At 34.2% G+C, this 19,722-nt stretch overlaps 2 protein-coding genes across 3 annotated transcripts in view; both read right to left on the bottom strand.

The window, feature by feature from the left end:
- Positions 1-19,722, bottom strand: part of LOC142341870 (UDP-glucuronic acid decarboxylase 1-like) — a 380,310-nt gene that overhangs the window by 289,381 nt on the left and 71,207 nt on the right. The window lies entirely within an intron of this gene.
- Positions 689-19,699, bottom strand: LOC142341869 (uncharacterized). 2 transcript variants are annotated; one of them, XM_075393159.1, is made up of 5 exons: positions 19,432-19,699; positions 12,130-12,210; positions 10,236-10,316; positions 7,407-7,742; positions 689-1,027 (listed from the first exon to the last, which is right to left on the bottom strand). In XM_075393159.1, the coding sequence occupies exons 1-5, from the start codon at positions 19,463-19,465 to the stop codon at positions 852-854; spliced, it is 708 nt and encodes a 235-aa protein (XP_075249274.1). In that variant the 5' UTR covers positions 19,466-19,699; the 3' UTR covers positions 689-851. The 2 variants fall into 2 exon arrangements, with proteins under 2 accessions (XP_075249274.1, XP_075249275.1); XM_075393160.1 differs by lacking the exon at positions 10,236-10,316.

Consider the following 19,722-nt stretch of genomic DNA (forward strand, 5'->3'; position numbering starts at 1 on the left):
ACAGCACCATTCTTAAAAATTTTAACAAATTTTAGCAAAATTGACGAAAATTTAGGCAAAAATTCTGGAAAATGTGAATAAAAACAACGGAATTCACTCTACTTTTCTCCGAAGTTTATACTTCGATAACTCCCTATGAAAAGGAAAAAAATCTTTTTTATTCCTTATTCTACGCTGGACGAGCTTTATAATGATACTAGTCTCAACCCTCTACGATGAATTTATCGATCGGCGAAAATTGTCTGAACAAAAAAAAACCTTTTGAGTATATATAGTCCCCCCCCCCTCAAGAGGGGTCGGAACAATAAAGATTATGTCCAGAAAATAGATAATTGGTTCGTGGTGAATGAACAAAACCGGAAGCCAATGGAATCTTTATTTATGTTCATAATCAGTGGGTTTCTAAAGCTTAGTACAGAAATTTTCTGCGGAGCACATAATAGCGTCAAGGTCAAAGTATTGTGCGTAACAACGGGACCTTGAAAGAACATTCGAATCCACCCCTTTCAGTGTACCCTTGAATGCTACATTCGCTATAGGCTTGGGACCTCCCACCAGCGTACCAAACATTGAATATATAAAAAGGTACTTGCGAAACCCTCCAGCACATTCATCCTCCAATATCTTATAGTATTATTGGGCCTGTTACTTTGACATAACAGGCAACTGTCTTATTGGACTGTTTACGCAATATTAAGTGTTAATTATCAGCTTTTCTTGTAGTACTGTTTTATTAACGCATACAAAATTCACATATACTTTTGAAATAAGTTATTTTTCATTTTATTGTGACGCAAGATCTCTACTTTCTAGTTGATCAATGCATTCTCTGTTATCGCGCCTTTTTTCGCTTAAAGACCCAATATGCGCGTGATGCATCTAGCGAGGTTTAGTCTCTCAGTCAGCAAATTCAGAAGCGTCTGGCAATTCTGACGAGGGTTTTGGCCAAACATGTCATTCCAGTCTTGAATATTTTCCTCGCCATCTAGCATTAAAGCCATTTCTCGAACGTAGCGCGCTGCATTGCCTAAAATATATTAAATGTTTTATGTATCTTAAGTTCTGACGATAAATATTTAGTTTCTACAGTGGCGGGGGACATTCATGCGATCCGTTTAAAAATATGCCTAGCAACTTAAAACTTGAAAACGTAAATTGGGTTCTACCTAGATGAATTTGTACAGGTACTTATTTGACCAATAGTTAAAACCTAAAATAGAAGCGTATTATGACCAATAGAATCATATCAGGTTCCAGTTGCTATAATACAATTTTGTTTCAAAATTAAACAAAAATCTCGAGCCAAATTTAAAATAAGTTTAAGCGGCATCTGCTTCAGGAAATTAAACTGTACCTAAGCTACTTCAAAAAATCTAAGCTACTTTTGGAGAAAGAGAATGTATATATTATGACCTGAAAAGTTAATGAAAAATTGAAAATATTTTTTGCCAACCCGGAGATTAAAAATTCTTTGATTTGAACAAATTATTTATACTATAACAGCAATTTTGTTGAAAACATTACTTTTTTAAGAACACATTGTAAATTCTTGCAGCAAATTCTCTACATTACGCCTTGAAAAAAATAAGAGAGAAAAATAAGTACAAGCGACACCTTGCTTCAATTTTAACCCGCATGTCAAAAATCACCTGAAATATCTACAAAATTTAATAGACAGGAGCAAATTCTTGCGAAGCAGGATGGCTCTCGTTCTTTGGCACCATCTCGTAAATAACACAATATCAAAGCCAAATCCAGCAGAAAACCCTGGGTGAGATAACATCAGCAGCTGTTGGAGGAAAGATAAGGGAAATCCAAAATTAGGCAAACCACAGTGAAAGGCACGCGCGAAACGGCTGATTCAGCACCCCGGGTCGAGGTGTCACCGCCAAAAATCGCTAAAAGATGTAAGATTTGCAGTGAAATTGAATCAAATTTGAAAGATTTGCGCTCAATGCGTTGAATGCGGCGAAAAAAAAACATTTAAGCGGTGAAAACAATTTTTCACTGTTTATGCGGTGAAAAAAAATTTCACCGCTAAAAATCGCAATTCTTTCAAAAAATCACCGCTAAATTTACCGCTAATCTTACAAAATTTCACCAATGGAAAAGTTGTATAAAAATGAAAGAACAGCGCTGAATAACAAGCAAACTCGTAATATTAAAAAAAATAAAAATACTATATTATATGTCGAACATGCTGTCGATCGTAATGAAAAAAAAATTGATAGTGGGGAGAAATATCGTTCGATCAGCATTGATTTAAGCGTTGAATTTCTTTTTCACCGCTTTCCGTTGGTAGCTCTGAAAAATTTTTTCACCGCTACCAGAAAAATGCTGTAAAAAAATTAGCGCTAGCAGGATGACGTGAAAAAAAAATTCACCGCTAAAATCGCAAATGTTACAATTATTCATCGCTAAATTAACGCTAATCTTAAATTCACAGAAAACACCTCTGAAGTAAGTGACATATGGCGGAGTGGATTAAGAAGTTGTTGACATACATGAGGTGGGAAATTCGAACCAGTGTACGACAGTTTTTTTGTAAGAAATCCAGTGAATGCAGTGAAAATAAAATTTCACCGGTAAAAACCCCAAATCTTACATGTTGCGGTCAAAACTCAACAATGTATTAATTTTCGGGATATTTGATATTTTTTATTTTGTTTCCAGATAATCCCCTCTTTGGAGTGTTTAATATTTATTTTTTCCCATATTGTGGTCAAACGATTCACATCTTGCCTCATAGGGCTATTTGCTCATCTTGTATATTTGATCTCAGTATCCATGATTTAGAGGCATATATTTGATTTGTGCGGTGTTAAGTCCATTTTGTTTTTTTTTGTTGTTTAGGTGCGCACCGCTGTATATGTTCATCTTTCTGTCAAGTCCTCTCTGAGTGGTGTTTGTGTTGAGCCAATAAGAGGCCGCCTCCGTACGGAAGCTTGGCTAGTTATAATTTTTACTGTTTGTAACCCCACTAAATTGTATATTTGTCAATGGTGCGAACAACATCAACTGTAATAGTATAATCATAACAATCAGAGGAGTTTTACTGCGCAGTTGTTTTCATTTTGTGAGCCAATCCAATCAGAAGGGATTGAATTAAAGCCAAAAATCTCTCTTGAGTTCGGATCTGCTAGAGCGATTCTATACTTTTCAAAATCGAACTTACTGCTTACTAAAGCGATGTTGGCGATAGTTGAAATTTTGCACAACTAAAGCCACTGTTGGTACTTCATACAATTGAATCGGCTTTTTTCGATTTTTCATTTGGTTCCGTGAAATCGACCGCTAAAGTTACAAACCGTTGGCTAACACTAACTTTAGATTATAGAGTCTTGTCAGCCCATGAATGATACAGTCATTTACCAAACGTCTACTAAATTCTTGTACTGACCCTAGAGACTTTGTTAGAAAATGAACCAAGGCCGGTGTAAAGCTTACTCTGTGGAGTTCGCAGCCGTTACATTCCAAAAATTCGCCTTTAAAAACCGCAAATTCTACAAAAATTGGCCTTTTTCACCGCAGTCAACGCTAAAAAGATGCGGGCGTTTTCCGATGAAAACTTGTTTTCAACCGCTATTCACCGCTAATATTACATTATTTTTTTGACCAAACCTCAACCCAGCACGGAAATTTGGTAGTTGAAAATTTTATCGCGAGTGGTTCTAGCTACCCTTCTTATGTTGTTGCTGTCCAAAGTAATTGTTTCCCTACTTTTGCCTTAACCAGGACGAAATACTCTGAATACGAAAAAGCATTGAGTAACTGAAGAATAAAAAACAGTTTTTATTTTTGAATTTTTTTGTCAACGGTTACTGATTGATTTTTGTAAACGTTGTGATTTAGAAACAGATGTTTCTATGAGCCATTAGAACTCGTTTTTTAAATAAAATTTTCGAGAGGTCAGATCCGAAAAATGCAGTCCTGTCGGTTTAAGTTTCAACATCCCAAAGAATGGGCACGCACTTGTCTTATAGCAGTCACCACCAATAAGCCACTACTCTCCCCTCCGTGGCATTTAAATTAATTTTAGGATTTAGCGCGAAATTAGCAAATCACTGGAAATCGAACCACGGGAAAAACAAGGTAAACTAAGTGAAAGCCAAGAAAAGCCCCTCCGATGTGGAAATCAAAATTTGATAAGAAGTTCTTGATCGAATAGAGTAACCGATTTTTGTTGAAGAGGTTCTTTCATATAGTCTGAAGCACCCAGTTATAGACAAATGTAACAAAGTTCATTATTTGGTTGATACTGACCAATTGCTGAGGGAAAAAGTAACAATGGTGATGGGGAAATCTCATGTCAGATTGAGGCCACAGCTTAATGGTACGCGAACAACGTGAGAAAAAGTCATGCCAATGGACGCGTCAACAAGCTGGTAAAATATCTCAATCATAATTCACTCGCAGTACGTACTATAAGACAAAGGAATAGTTTTTGCGTCATGAAAGAAGTTACTCAAGAAGAAAAATTCATCAACATGGTGGACAGTCTGCAATATTATGAACTGACTTTTTAAAATTTTTTCTTTTAAGTCGGAAAAAGTATTAAACACATGTTTTTTGAACATGAAGAAACTGGAAACAGCTAATGATACAAATTACCGAAAATTTGGACAACAAGATCTTGGCCTCAGCAGAGCGATTTTATTGTTCGGCCGAGGTGCAAAACTTGATCCTCTGTTGGGCCCTTTGTCGTTCATTCCTGGAAGTTTCTATCACAAATTGAACAGATTCTTGAATCCTTTTCATGAGAAAATCCCAGGAGCAAATATCAGAACTTCAATTCATGAGTTCCGTCAAAAAATGGAATAATTTGTGTTGGATCAGGGAGAAAATTTGGCTTAACTTGTGGTAAAAAACTCAGATAAGAATGTTCCTAAAAATCAGGGAATTGATTTAATGAAAACCCTCAGAGGACTCACTATTGCAAACGTATAATTCAAATTTAACGGAAAGTGGTTCCAACAGAAAGGTGGATTAGCAATGGAGGCATCGTAAGCGGTGACTTCAGCCAACGTCTGGATAAAATTTGCTCTGGACACACTGAGGCAGGTGTTCGTACAGTCTGACAAGTATAATCAGATTTAGCCACGAGAGCTACAAAAGTGTGGCAAGAGTGGTAATTAGGATTAAGGCGGATGAGTTTGCGGCTCGAAAACAATGACATGATGACAATGAAGATATTAAAAAAATTACCAATGAACAACACCAAAGCTTGACAATGATTTGCGTGGTGTTACTCTGAATGAGTGTCTAAAAAATTTTGCAAACTGACGCAAAAAAAATCTAAGTTATGTTGATGATATAATTTTTCAAACCAACGAAGATGCTGACGAAACTTTTGAGGAAAGCAAACGCATTGCATAAAAATCCTAATTTCACTTTGAATAAGACCTAGGAGCAAATGGATTTAGTATTTGTTCATATGCTCATTTCTATTAAGGATGACAACACACTCGAGTGTAAGTATTATCAGAAAACAACAGATATCGGCGTAGTGTTGAACTATTGACATTGTTTGCCATTACAACACAAGAAAACGCCGTTGAAGGCGCAGTTCGTTGACTATTCTGAGCCACCAACAGTTTGGAGATTTTTGACCAAGTTTTAAGTACTAATGAAAAACTATGGCTGGAAAATCCGAAACCTCCCCGAATAGAGTGGTAAGGTTGTAAATTGTTCTGTTCCCAGGTCTTAAAAAATCACTAAGAGTTCTTCTAAATAAACAACTAAACTGGGGGATAAAGGCATATTTCGATAGAACCAAATTTGACAGGACCACTGATCTCAAGATCAAACACAAAATCTTTCCAGTAAAATACTTCATAAAGTATCGGATTATTATATATACTTTATAAAGCTTCTAAGCTTCTAAAAACAGATCTACCAACTTTCGATAAACTCAAGTTAACAACACTAAGTGCTAAAATGAATAACTGTACAAACAAGCTGTCATTTGGAGCAAACCAAAAAACAAAAATAATGCAAAACTGTTTTTCAAAAAAGCAATTGACTGGTACAACGATTTACCTCTCGCCTTGAAGCAGAGTATCCCTAAAAAGCGGGTTCCCAAAACTCCAATAAAAAATGATTTCTCGAATGAGTTTCTGAAAGACCCAACGGTTTCTGAATTGAATTCTTATCTCAAATCTTTCAAGTTCAATCTTAATTTGACTTAATTTTAGGGCGTCATTTATTTTTCTAAGAAATGTTAATTGGAGGATTAGCATTTTTCAAATTTTCTATTTTCTCGACAATAATTGTTCTAGATTTAGCATCTTTGAAAACTTTTCTCAAAATTAATCCATCTCTCTTAATTTGTCGATATTTTAACACATTGTAAATTTAATACAATTTTAAACTTTCACAATATGTGACGTTTGTTTCAGTTATTCTTAACACTACATTGCCTTTAAACTATGTTATGTATTTTATAGTTCATACTCAAAGGAATTAACAGCGTTTCCTTTTTTTTGTAAAGAACTGTTGAGAAAAATTTGTGTAAAAACTGACACAAGTCAAAAGTAGCAGTGTTGATGGAAAAACCAAAAACAAATCTGTCTGATGTTGCCATGTTTTTTCAATACAGGGGGATATGTTAGCTTGCGATTCTTAAACGGCTACATAACAGGCGCCCAATTACAACATGTTTTGCAATCTGCAAACTGAAAACGCTTTTCTGCACATAAATCGGTTTTTGAGAATGGTCTGAAATCACATACGGTGTTGAGATTGAATGTTGAGGATGTGTTTCCGCCTATGTTGGTTAGCGTTGTCGACATTTAACCAGAAGAATCTCAAAACTCTCAAAAGACTGACTCACCGATGGGACAACATTTGGTTAAGTGTTCGGTGTTCGCCAAATCATTGAACTGGAGATTGAGTTACCACTGAATAAACAGTGATTAGCTACTAACAATTAAAGCTCTCCATAAAGCCAGAAACAACCCCCAGATTAAACCCGCGAGTGGAATGCAAGGACGGGAATTGACATTAAATAATAGTCCGATTGGAGCATATCGACTACTGAAATACTTCAAACAGCTTGTTTGCTGTTTTAGTTGGTAATTCTTCTGGAAACATTAGAAAACAACTCGTATGTCTCTATGGATCAAAAAAGATGAAAATGATGGAAAACACGATGATTTAAATGGAACAAATTATGAACTTCGAAAAATTTTGAATAGATGTTTTGCGATCCTTGGACAGAGAAAAGAACTTATTGACTTGATCGCAAATCATTTTTTTTGTAATTAATTTTGTTCAAGTTGATTTTACCTGGTGATGCAAGAAATTGCATAAAATTTTTCCCCCCTGAATTGACCATATTGACTTTATCCTTTTACATATTTTAATTTTTCTATATGCACTCTGAAGTCGCGGTAAGCAGTACTTACCCAATGATAATCCAATTCTGGGAACATCGCATAGCATTTTGACGTAGTACACGAATGGAACCGACTGTGTCGTAAACAGGGCATTTTGAAGTGACTCTTCAAATGAGTCATTAATTATCCGGAAGTGTGTGACCAATTCTTGAAGAACGTTTCTCATCCCTTCGAATGACTGGAACATGTCTGTGTTTGATGGGATTTGGTCGAGGCTGCGATTGATTACTCTTAGGCACTGTTGAATGTTAGCCAGAGTGACAACGTGGGGTCCCGTTTGAGTTCTGAAGTCGGGGCGTGAAACCCGAAGCATGCAATCACAGTTGTAGTTGGTTATTTGAGGAACTGAAACTGTGTTATTTTTTCAAAAAGTCCACAGACATCAGGAAAATGAGTTTCGTTCATTGTTTTTCTAAAAACAAGCTCGCTTTATGTCTTATTTGACAAATGATACTGGGGGGGGGGGGGGTTGTGTCAGGGCGGATACATAAAATTCTTGCGGGGCACATTAAATTACGGGCACATGGACTAGCATGTTCCGCAAATTTTTGCTTAAAAACTTTTCTATTATTCATATTGGATTCATTTTACTTGTATTTGTTAAGATGTTGTCTTGTCAGTGGTTGCCGCGCAAGATTACATCAATTATTTTAAGAATTGAATCATGACAAAACCCCGGGTCCAGGCGTCGCCGCCATTCAACGCAAACTTATGTAAGATAAGCGGTGAATGCGGGATTTTTTGTACAATAAGCGGTGAATGCGGTGAAATTACATGAATCAGGTGGTGAATGCGGTGAAAAAAAACTTTATTGCCTTGTAGCGGTGGAATTGCATAATTTCAACGCCGAATTTAGCGGTGAATATACATAAATTCACCGCTCTGAAAAAAGTGTACAAATAAGTGAGATGAGCGGTGATTGTGATGAAGTTACATAAGTTCACCGCTTAACTTAGTGGTGAACTTATATAAATTCACCGCTTAGAAAAAATTGTTAAAATTGTGTGAGATCAGCAGAGAATGTGGTGAAATTAGTGGGGAGTAAGGGAGGAATTGTTAGATTTAACCCCCACTAAAACTACCCCATAATCTTCCATCTTTTTGACACTTTTCACTTGAGTGAGTGGTGAACTTACAAAAAAACACTACATTTCACCTCTAAAATATGTATTTTCACCGCTAAAATTCGCAAATCTTACAAAAGTTCAACGCGCAAATTTTACAGAAAGTAGTATCAATTTAATCTGTATTCAAAGCAAAAATTCTAGAAATTAGTGAGAGATGGCGAAGTGGAAGAGAAGAGGATGAAATGCACGAGGTGAGAGGTTCGAGCCCTTGTAAAGGCGGTGAAATGCGGTGAATTTTGTAAGTTCAACGCTTAATATAGCGGTGACACCGCATTTCACCGCATTTCACCGCAAAATTAATTATGAAATATTTCCTCGACCCGGGACAGTGACAAAATTTATTTACTACTAGTTTTATATTGGCAATAATTTCGATATGCTATCCACCCGGGTTGAAGTTTCCTCTTGTATTTCATACAAGGATCATATATGATTTCATACTTTTCATGTTTCATTTCATAGTATGATCCAAGTAAGAAACCAAAGAAGTCATAAAAAATCCTTGCATAATTACAAAAAAATTACATATGACCCTAGTACGATTACCAAGAAATCATGTTCTTGTATGATCACAGAAAACCATGAGTCATTTTTCACTTTACGTTTTCAATTCTATTGATAAGGAATCCCCGGCATCACTTTGTGATGCGCCAAAAGACCCTGAAATACAATACGTAAAGCAAGTGTGGGTTGATAATGAAAGAATAAGACCATCTATATGAATAAAACTCTCATATCCTCTGCAACTAGTTTGTACCTGTGTATTCTCATTTTTTAGAACCATGCAAAATTTTTATTGTCATATAATTTTTAAACTATTTTCTGAATACTTATAAATTCCAGATTTACTGTTTTATTAATTACACACTTTTCGCACCTAAATAGTCAAGCGTGGACTTCATATACGATAACTTAAATTCAAATCCCCTCTGACTACATTACACGGATTTTTTTATAGCAGTTTTTTGGCTCTAAAAATTCATATTTGATTCTTCTTTGGTTTCACAAAAATCATATATGATCTTTGTATGACTACTTAGAAATCATACAAAGTATATATGACCTAGTATGATTACCAACAATCTTATTTGACATTGTAAGAAATCAAAGATTTATGCTGTTAGACCCTATTTAGTCACACTCTGGTATTATAGATTACATACTCACAAATATACAGCGTTCACCTAGTTATTTTACCGGCTTCTAAAATCTTATTTCAAGACTGACAAGCGAAAAATTACTTTTGTGGAATGTGATGACATAGTTCACTACTTATGACTCGTCAGAAAAACTTTAACAGTAACCCGACGCCAAAAATTTCAACTCGAAAAAAACTTTCGAACAAAAATAGGACTTTGAGTTATTCATAGATTGCGAAACATTAATTTTACACGAATGATAAGTTTCAGTGATAGCACGAGGACGAAACGGACTCAGTTTTAATCTCAAATTTGTCTTTCAGTATTGTATGCATATTCGAAATTCAGTAAAAGGAATCATGTAAAAGAGATTGATTTTCGCTAGTAATAGAAGATTTTTAATAAACAATTTGCAAACGATTACCTAGAGTGTATAAACCAATTAACCAAAAAAACAAACACAACTATAATTCAGAAAAAGCGATAATTTGATTTTTTTAGAAAACTTTGAAGGAGACATTTGAATATCAAGTTCTTAAATTAATGTTATGAAGTTATAATTGAGGGTTGACCTGGATTGTGTGGTGCAGGAGTTGGGAAGAAAAGTTCCAGAAGATCATGGTTATTGTCCAAGTTCTCCCTCACAATGATATCTAAAAGAAAATCGATATAAAGTTTAATTATATGTGAACTCAAAGTTTTTAATCGAAGAAACAGCATCGTTTCCAGGCAGTCAATTTGGAAAAACATAGTTCCAAGTATTTATATATTTCAGGTAATTAGGTAATTCTTGTACAATTATATAATTAATGTCAAAACTTATAAAATATAGCAGACTTTTTCTGGAAATTATTGTAATTCTCTGGGAGAAATCTTTCCATGCGCTCGATTTCTTTTTCATTTATCACTTTAGTTTCACTTGATCCTCAGCGTACGCTAGAAAAAAAGAGAAATTTTTTGCACGTCCGACTTATTACTTAAAAAACCCATTTTTTCTAATTAGTTTAAAAAGAGGGAGAAGGGGACCGATCAAAGAGCAATTTTTTCAATAAATTTGCATTTGATTTTGTGTTCTCATTAATTGAACAGACCTTAGAACTGTGAAACGAATGGTAATTTGATAGTTGTCGCTAATATTTCAGTGAACGATTTTCCTCAGTGGCTTCAATTTTAAAGTGTTAGGTTTTTATAAAATAAAGGTGATCAGTTTGACTGTTTCATTAATTACCAGATTGACTGTTTTATTATTTATCCACTTTCCGCACCTAAATAGCCAAATATTGACTGCACATACAATATATTGAATTCAAATCCCCTCTGACTATATTAAACGGGATTTTTTGGCATCAATCAAAAATTTATGTAATATATATGATGCTGTATGAATTCAATGATAACTTTTTGACTTCTATCAAAAATAAAAATAATACTGTCTTTCGTCTCTCAAAATGTATATATGATTCTCCTTTGATTTTACAGAAGTCAAATATAATCTTTGTATGGCTACAAAGGAATCACACAAATTATATATAACCTAGTATGATTGCCAACAATCATATGACATAGTGTGAAATCAAAGACAGGTTTTGAAATTATACCTTAAGCCCTATTTAGCCACACTATGGTATTATAGATAACATAAACACACATACACACACACACACATATATATATATATAATTATATATATATATATATATATATATATATATATATATATATACGTATAAATAAAAAAGTAAATATATATATATATATATATATATATATATATATAAATATACGTATTATATATATATATATATATATATATATATATATATATATATACATACATAATTTGCTATTGTACGTTATGTCATAATTTTTGATATACTGGCCATACTATGTACCTTTTGGCATGTATTGTGCTTTACAGCGTTAACTCAGATATTTTAACGGCTTCTGAAATCTTGTTTCACTGTTGACAAGCGACAAAAACCTTCGAGGAATGTGATGACATAAGAATTCAATACTTATGACTCGACAAAAAAAACTTTAATATAAACCCGACACTAAAAAGTTCAACTTGAGAAAAACTTTCGAACAAAAATAAGACTGTGAATTTTTCATAGATTGCCACACATGAATTTTACACGAATGATAAGTTTCAGTGATAGCACGAAGACGAAACGGACTCAGTTTTAATCTCAAATTCGTCTTTCAGTACTATATGCATATTCGAAATTCAGTAAAAGGAATCATGTAAGAAAGGATTGCTTCTTGCTAGTAATAAAAGAATTTTTTAAATAAACAATTTGAAAACGATTATCTAGAGTATTTAAATCAATTATCCACAAAAAACAAACACAACGATAATTAAGAAAAAGGGATAGTTTTAATTCTTATTTTTCAGAAAACTTTCTTGGAGATATGTGAAAGTCAAATTTTTAATTTATTTTAATCAAGTTATAATCGAGGATTGACCTGGATTGTGTAGCCGAGCAGTTGGGAGGATAGGTCCCGGAAGATCATCGTCATTGTCCAAGTTCTCCCCCACAGTGATATCTAAAAGGAAACCGATAAAAAAATAATTATAAATGTTCTCAAAATTTTCATCGAAGAAACAGCATCTTTTCCAAGGCGGTCATTTTGGAAAAAAAAACATAGGTTAAAGTGTTTATATATTTCAAGTATTTAATAATTCTTGTCCGATTATATATTGTTAAAACTTAAAGAATATAACAGACGCTTTCTGGAAAATACTGTAATTCTCTGTCATAAATCTTTCTATGCACTTGATTTCTTTTTTCATTTATCACTCTAGTTACACTTGATCCTCGGTATACGCTGGAAAGAAAAGGGAAAAAAGATGATATAACTCTGAAATTTGTTTTTCAAATTAGCGGGGAAAATTGCTTTTAAAATGTGGGAAAGGTGGCCTATAAACCAGGAAAACCAGTAAAATTTTTCTAATTCTGTCTTGGTGTTCTCATTAATAGAATAGACCGTAAAACAATGAAACCAAGGGCAGTTCGCTAGTTATCGCTAAAATTCTTAGTATACATTTTTTCCCAATGGTTTTAGTTTTTAAAGTGCCCGAGTTTTATTTGGTGGTTAGTTTTTAGAACTGTGTTCGACAATGATTGTTGTAAAAATCGAAAAAAACAAACACCCGTTCAGGAAACTACGCAAGCAAAAACACAACGAAAAACGCTCACACAAACTCAAAAACAGCTCAAACACCCACACTTTTAGACACAAGACTATGATGAAAACATACTGATTAGCTCATACAAACACAAACACAAACATGCTCACGCTTACAATAAAGTGTTGTCATCGTTATGTGGGTTCTTTTCTTGTCTGTTTATTTCTTTTGATTCTTGGATAACTTTTTTGGTTATCATGTCATCCCTTATTTCTGAAAGTTTCTGATCGAAAATTTTACCCAAAATTTAATGTGCGTTCTTTTTTCCAACTCACTCTTAACAACACACCTTACAAACTCCCAACTTTCGCACCTATGCAGAAAACATTTGAGCCTATTCCAAAATTTCAGTCGACTCTTACGTGCACCGGAATACAGCATTCAGAAGTACATGCACTCACTCAGACGCACTTATTTAGAAGCAAGTACTTAAGCCTCACTTTAAACTTTTCTCAATGAAATATTGATCTCTGTTTTTAGTATTAATCTTAAAAAACAATCATCCTAGTATTCGCAACTCTGTCCCATACATATATTTTTCTAAGTTAGGAGCTCAACAAACTATTAATTGCGAGATGTTTGAGTATAATTTTTTTCTCCTTCCTTCATTTTCACACATTGTCAAAATTGAAGTAAGTGTGTTGACGCACTAAAATCAATATCGATAAAAGGGAATGTTAATTTAAAACTCTAATGTGGGATACTCGGGTTAATCACAACCATACAAGATACCCCGACTGACAATTTTAAAACTTCATTCGTGCAGAACTTTTCAAATTTTTCACTATAATCAATTAGTCAAATTAATTCTCGACAGTCTTGAAACTAAAAGAGTTCGTAAATTAAAGTTTCTATTGCACAACCTCTCCTCAAGTTTAACATTTTGACGCCACTTCGCAACGTTCACCACTTCGCAGTTTTACTGCCACTTGGGGTTGATGAGAATGTTGCAATAGGAGAGGTTGAAATGCATTTGCCGATGGTCCTGCTTGATCAGTTCTTTCATCCGTTTCATTTGGGGTACTTTGCTGGACTGTTGAGAGTTGAAAAGTGTTGACTTTGACCACTCCTGCAATATCCCGTCTCTTCGTTACTCGGTTATATCGACTTATATACTTTTTTTTATCGAGATCGAAAACGAAATATGCAAAAAACGTGTTGGATGCAATCTTTTTGGGCTAGTTAGTCTGAGGGTCTTCTAAGACAATGCGATATTTAACAAACAGGCACAAGCACATACACACACACACACACAATCACACAATCACAGGTATGTAAATATGTATATAAGTAAACACATGTAGTAATTTAATATATATATATATATATATATATATATATATATATATATAAATATACGGTTGCTTCCCCTTGGAAAATCAAAATAGTTCTACCCCTAATAATTTTTTTCCTGATTATCTCCAATGATTGATCCCATTCTGAATACCTTTTTGATTTGTAGTTTTTGAGCTTAAATAGTTTCCATCTCTAACGTGGCATAGCCATACAGTCTCAATGGGATTGGTGCTCTTTTGTTTTTGAATTGCTAATACTAAATTGTTGTCCCAGGCTTCGAACCGTTGAAACGCCCATATAAATTTGGATAAGACCTCTGATATCAGTTGACAGCTTTTGCTCTGTTAGATCAACAGGACTTTTGAGATTTAAGATGGAACATTTCCATACAGATTAGAAACCAAATCAAACAATCTATTTTAAAGTCTATTTTTCAAAACAGGACCATCCAAAAACAATATACAATGAATGAAATTCAGTGGATAAGAAGAAAACTATTCACCATTGTGCACTCATTTTCTGCTTTTCACAAACTAGGTTCTCCTGGCAACAATCACAGGTACATCAGAACTGCTTGACCGACAACCATTACGCAATGATGCCAATCAGGAGCAAACGCGACAACTTGAGGCGCAGATGCAAACTTGAGCCACAACGTTGCTGGAAAACGAGTTCCCTAAAAACCCAATTTGGGGCTACCTGGCAATTACAATTATTGGCAAGACTCGCCCTCAATCGGCCTGATTGTGTAAAGATTTAGAGCCTCGGTGACGAATAAAAAACTGGCACCTGCAGAGACAATTCATAAGTGATGAGACCAACAGTGTTAATTATTTGATGAAGGAACCTGCCAAGAGCCGCAGACGGAGAGATAATTTGGAGGTTGTAGTCGCGTTAAGAGAGAGTAATTCCCATCAAACGGTATACGCTTTTCGTTCATAAACTTATGCTGAGAAGATTTCTGTAAGCCCAGTAAGTATTTTTTAGGTTGTTTTTTGTACGTAAAACATCAATAGTTTTAAAAGCAACTTATTACAAAATTTTTGTGATGTGACATTTGTAAGACAAAGCACCAACAAGCTAGCGCTTGTAAACCACGCGAACAGCAACAAAAGAGTCCTCATAAGTGCTCAGCATTCAATTCAATATTTTTAAAAAGAGATATTGAAGTTTCCTAAACTCTTTTATTCATAGGTTCTAACACTGTCAATGTTATGTTGATAGATTGAAAGTGATTTGAAAATATGCTGAAGCTTCGATTATCACTAAGGAATCCAATTGCAGGGAAAACAAATGTTCAAGATATAGAAAATGTCGAAATTTAGGCAAAAAATTATACATTGTTTATCATAAATTGTTTATACAACTATCACTTAAAAAATAGTGCATGAGAAGACTATAGGACAATTTTAATCCGCTATCAAGTTAAGCACAAAATTTACTTGAACCATTGGACATCAAATTGAATTCAGGGCTCAAACTAAAGGCACAGAGAGCCTAATTTTTATCCGAAGCGAAAACTAATATCTTATTTTAATAAACTTCTGCGCCAATTCTTATCAAAAATCCCTATGGTTCACAGGAATTAGACATTGAAACTCTTGACATGCGGTACATACTACAAAAAAAGTATTGAAACTGTCATGAGTTTACTGAAACTTGTTCAGCAGGCAAATTTTCAAAAGAACGTATCGATTTAACCAACAAAAAGCACTTTGAATACCAGAAAAAGAATTTTCAGACTTTATTGGACCAATGAGTTAGTCAGATTTTGGCAGAAGCACATCTGCAGAAGCACATCGTGAGGAAGTTCAGCTGACACGTAGTTGGAAACGTCTTGATATACAAAAGGTAGGCTAGGCAAGCTTTCAAAGATGTTTCTTAGCCAATATTGAAGACCAGATTATTAGAGTTTCTAAAAAGAGAAACAGTTTAAAAGAAGAAATAATAGACAAGGAAGTAGCTTGTGGGATCACATTTTGTGAAACATTGACGCGATTTGGTGTTGCAGTATGTTCCAAAGGAACAGAAGTAGAGGCTGCCAGATGCCTCTTGATAGTCAATTATGCTGAAAATTTTATTATGTCAGGTCAGAAGATACTACTTGCTCAGCTAAAAACCTAGTTGACAAAAGCATAAACACTAAATGAGCTTTGGAAAACCTCTCTGGCAGTAGACAGAGAAGCAAAATCCTAGAACAGTTTCTTTGTGTGGCCTATAAAAGAACTGTAGCGCTAATGGAAGATAAAAATTGCAGGTAAAATACTCAAGAGTTCATTCATTGGAGTTTCAGATGGCACTGGAGCGTATTTATTGCACACATGTATACAAGAGAAGTTTTTCCTATAAATTCATTACTTAACGAGAATAGTAAAAAGATTTTCCAGTCAGACCTGAAAAAGGAAAAAAAATTATTTCATTTCCGACTTATATTAAGCTTAAGATTATAAAAAAGCTGAATGGAAATCAAGGCCTCAGATGATAGGCAGTTAGATTGAACAGCGATTCCCACAGTACACAAGCATAAGATTTTACTCAGAAGAAGAAGAAGAATAACGAATGAATGTAAAAACCAACTAACTAGATCCCAAGTAAGAAAAAGAAACTCCCTGTAGCACCTAAATGTTTCGTTTAGTCAGAGCAAAATAGTGAAAAAAGTAGTTAGTTAAAAGAAAAGCTCAGACTAAGGCCAAGTGCAAGCAGATAAAAATTAATATCAGGAGCTCTCAAAATGTCTACATAAGCAACATTTAGAGAAAAGCACTCACGACTACTATCTATTCCAAAAACAAACGAAAATAAAAATTGTTAATATTAAAGATGGTTGACGGTTTAGATGCAGCCGGAAGTAGAGGAACAGAAGAACGCCAAAAAAAGAGATGTTCAAAGTTCAAAGAGATCGGCAAATAAATTTGGATGTTTTCAAGGGATCAGAATTCTACCATTAAGATGAAGAATATTACTACATCATGAAAAATTTAACGAAATACAAGAAGAGTATAAAACCTAAGATTGTAAACACAGCATTGTACACCTAAGGCCAGAAGCAGCACAGCAGTCCTAAGTACGTGTGATTGCATAAAAAGTTGATCGTTAAATAGGTTTGGTGCTTTGCCCTGCAAAGCAAACTAGACGCAACATGGTTTGGATCTCAAAAATTTTTTGTTATCCGGAACTGCTCATTTCGTTGGGCCTTTTTGGTAAACTTGGGCTGGTATATCTGAAAACAAAAACGCAATCTCATAAAATATTTTTCAATCTATTAACAGCAGCGTATTAGCTAGCGAAACAGATTCACGCTGTAGGAAGGGGTTTGAGGCTAATGATAGGCGTCTTAGTACAGGGCATTCAATCATATTGGGATCCGTTGACAATCATTTGGTTAAAAACCGTGAACTAAGTGAAAAAGCAATAAAGATTATCATTTTCATCTATTTAAGCCCAGTACTAAGTCTCAGCAGCATCCGTTTAGGAAGCAGTCTTCTTCTCTGGCATTCTAATGAGCTAGAGCACAAACAGTACGAGCCCGCAACTATTTGAACTGACAAACAATCATGTTGCTTGAATAGAAAGTCAAAATTGAGGATAAAACTTTCAAGAGTTCGTTCATTGGAGATTCAGATAGCACTGGAGCCTGTTTATTGCACAAATGTAAACAGGAGAAATTTTTCTTCAAAAAAATTATTACTTAACGAGAATAGTACAACAGATTTGCCAGTCAGACCTGAAAAAAAAGAAAAAAAAATTACTTCCTGACTTAGAAGAAGCTGAAGAAGAGCTTTAGATTATTATTGGCTCAGGTCAGTTTAGTTCAATGTTAGAAGAAGCTGAAACAGTGTATATTCAGGAAAACTAGAAAAGCACTGATGTTGATGCTCAACAAGAAGTTAACGAAGCAAAAACATGTCCAAATTTTAATTGAAAAACACCAAAAGCAACAAAGTTTTTGTAGATTTTTAATAGAAAAAAGTATTAGCAACTTCAACAGAACAAAAGCGAAAAGCGTTAAAAAAACATGTATATTTGTCAAAAAACTGAAACGAAATCAAGGCCTCAGATGATAGGCAGTTCGATTGAACAGCCGTTCCCACAGTAGACGAGCAAAAGATGCAGTTTTACTCAAAATACGAAGAAGAACGGATGAATGTAAAAACCAACTAATTACATCCCAATTGAGAGGAAAAATTATAAATGGAGCAATTCAAAAGTTTCAATCAGTAAGTTCATAATAGTGAAAAATGTAGTAAGTTAAATTAAAAATTCAAATTATGGCCAAAGTCAAGGAGATAAAAGTAAAGAACATGTGCTCTCAAACTTTTGACATGAGCAAAGTTTTTAAAAAAGCAAGCACGACTACTATCATAAAACTGTAATAAAGGTATTTAATTTGAAATGACATTCAGAGTTACACAAAACTTGCAATTATTCTAGTGCTCAGCTATCTACATTTAACACATTGACAAAAAGGAGACTTTAATCAGAAAACGAGTTGACGACAACTCAGTGGAGCTGATCTACACGCTAATCGATTTGATTTTAGCTGAACTATTCCTTGTGAACTATCACAAATGAAACTGGATAAACATCAAGCAAAACTTTTGTGTGAAACTAAATCTTTACATAGCGGCAAGAGTAAGTGTGGGGTCTTGATGCGTGGAAAAGACTTTAGACTACATTTTAGAGTGTGCGCGTTTTAAGGTTGTTAGAAAACTCAAAAATATACATCTCAGTTTATAACGAGAACTACAGATTATAATTTAGAAACTGAATATGAATAAGTTTTAGCGGCCAATTATTCAAATTTTGATATTTTCTTACTGTTGTTTAATCAATCTACTTTTTTGAACTATTTCAAGTGATTAAGATCATTGCCTTTAAATATTTTGATAAAGCACCCGCTGATGCGCCTCAAAAATGCTAACAAAATGTTAATCGTTTCTCAAAAGTAACTTGTAAATATTAAGCTTTTTCAAACTATAAATACGACCATATTTTTCTTTTCATTTTTTTTTCTTTTTGATTATCATAACTCAATTGATCATAATCTGCAAATCTTAATTTATCATTGTTCTTGTGAGCCGGAACAGATTCAATTTCTAAAGTCCAATAACTCTTATGGCCTCAGTGGGTCTATTGCGCTACCGTGTCCTTATTCCTTCTAACAATTTTCAAAATTAGCACGTGCGCCTTGCGACATCACAGTGATATGCCCAAAAAAGGGGGCGGAACAAAATATATCCAAAAAAATAACATGTGAAAAAAAATAATCGAAAACAACTAACGATCTTCAGCTGTCTGGTGTTCTTCGTCTGTCATTATTGTGCTGGTTTTGCTGGTAAATATTGAACGTTGAAAAAATTTACTATTTTGTTTGTGACCATATGACGTTTGTGACCAGAATAACAAATAAAAATGAGCAAACGGCACACATGCATTAAACAAAACAAAACTGCTGTAACAGCCGTAAAATTATCAACACATAATTTGAAAAACTTTCTGTGAAGTCTGTTTTTATTACTGTCGTAATATCTCGAAGCGAGATACAATTTCACACTTTGATGATCAATTTGCCG

The sequence above is a fragment of the Convolutriloba macropyga genome, chromosome 6 (assembly GCF_964194025.1).
Source record: "Convolutriloba macropyga chromosome 6, txConMacr16.3, whole genome shotgun sequence".
Classification (NCBI taxonomy): Eukaryota; Metazoa; Xenacoelomorpha; order Acoela; family Convolutidae; genus Convolutriloba; species Convolutriloba macropyga.

Bases quoted from the DNA above. Each gene is read 5' to 3' on its own strand.
- LOC142341869 (XM_075393159.1), bottom strand. From the start codon at position 19,465: ATGACAGACGAAGAACACCAGACAGCTGAAGATC. The intron at 12,211-19,431 runs GTTAGTTGTTTT...GTTTCCTTTTAG, and splicing joins ACACCAGACAGCTGAAGATC to ATATCACTGTGGGGGAGAAC. The intron at 10,317-12,129 runs GTCAATCCTCGA...ATTTTCTTTTAG, and splicing joins TGCTCGGCTACACAATCCAG to ATATCATTGTGAGGGAGAAC.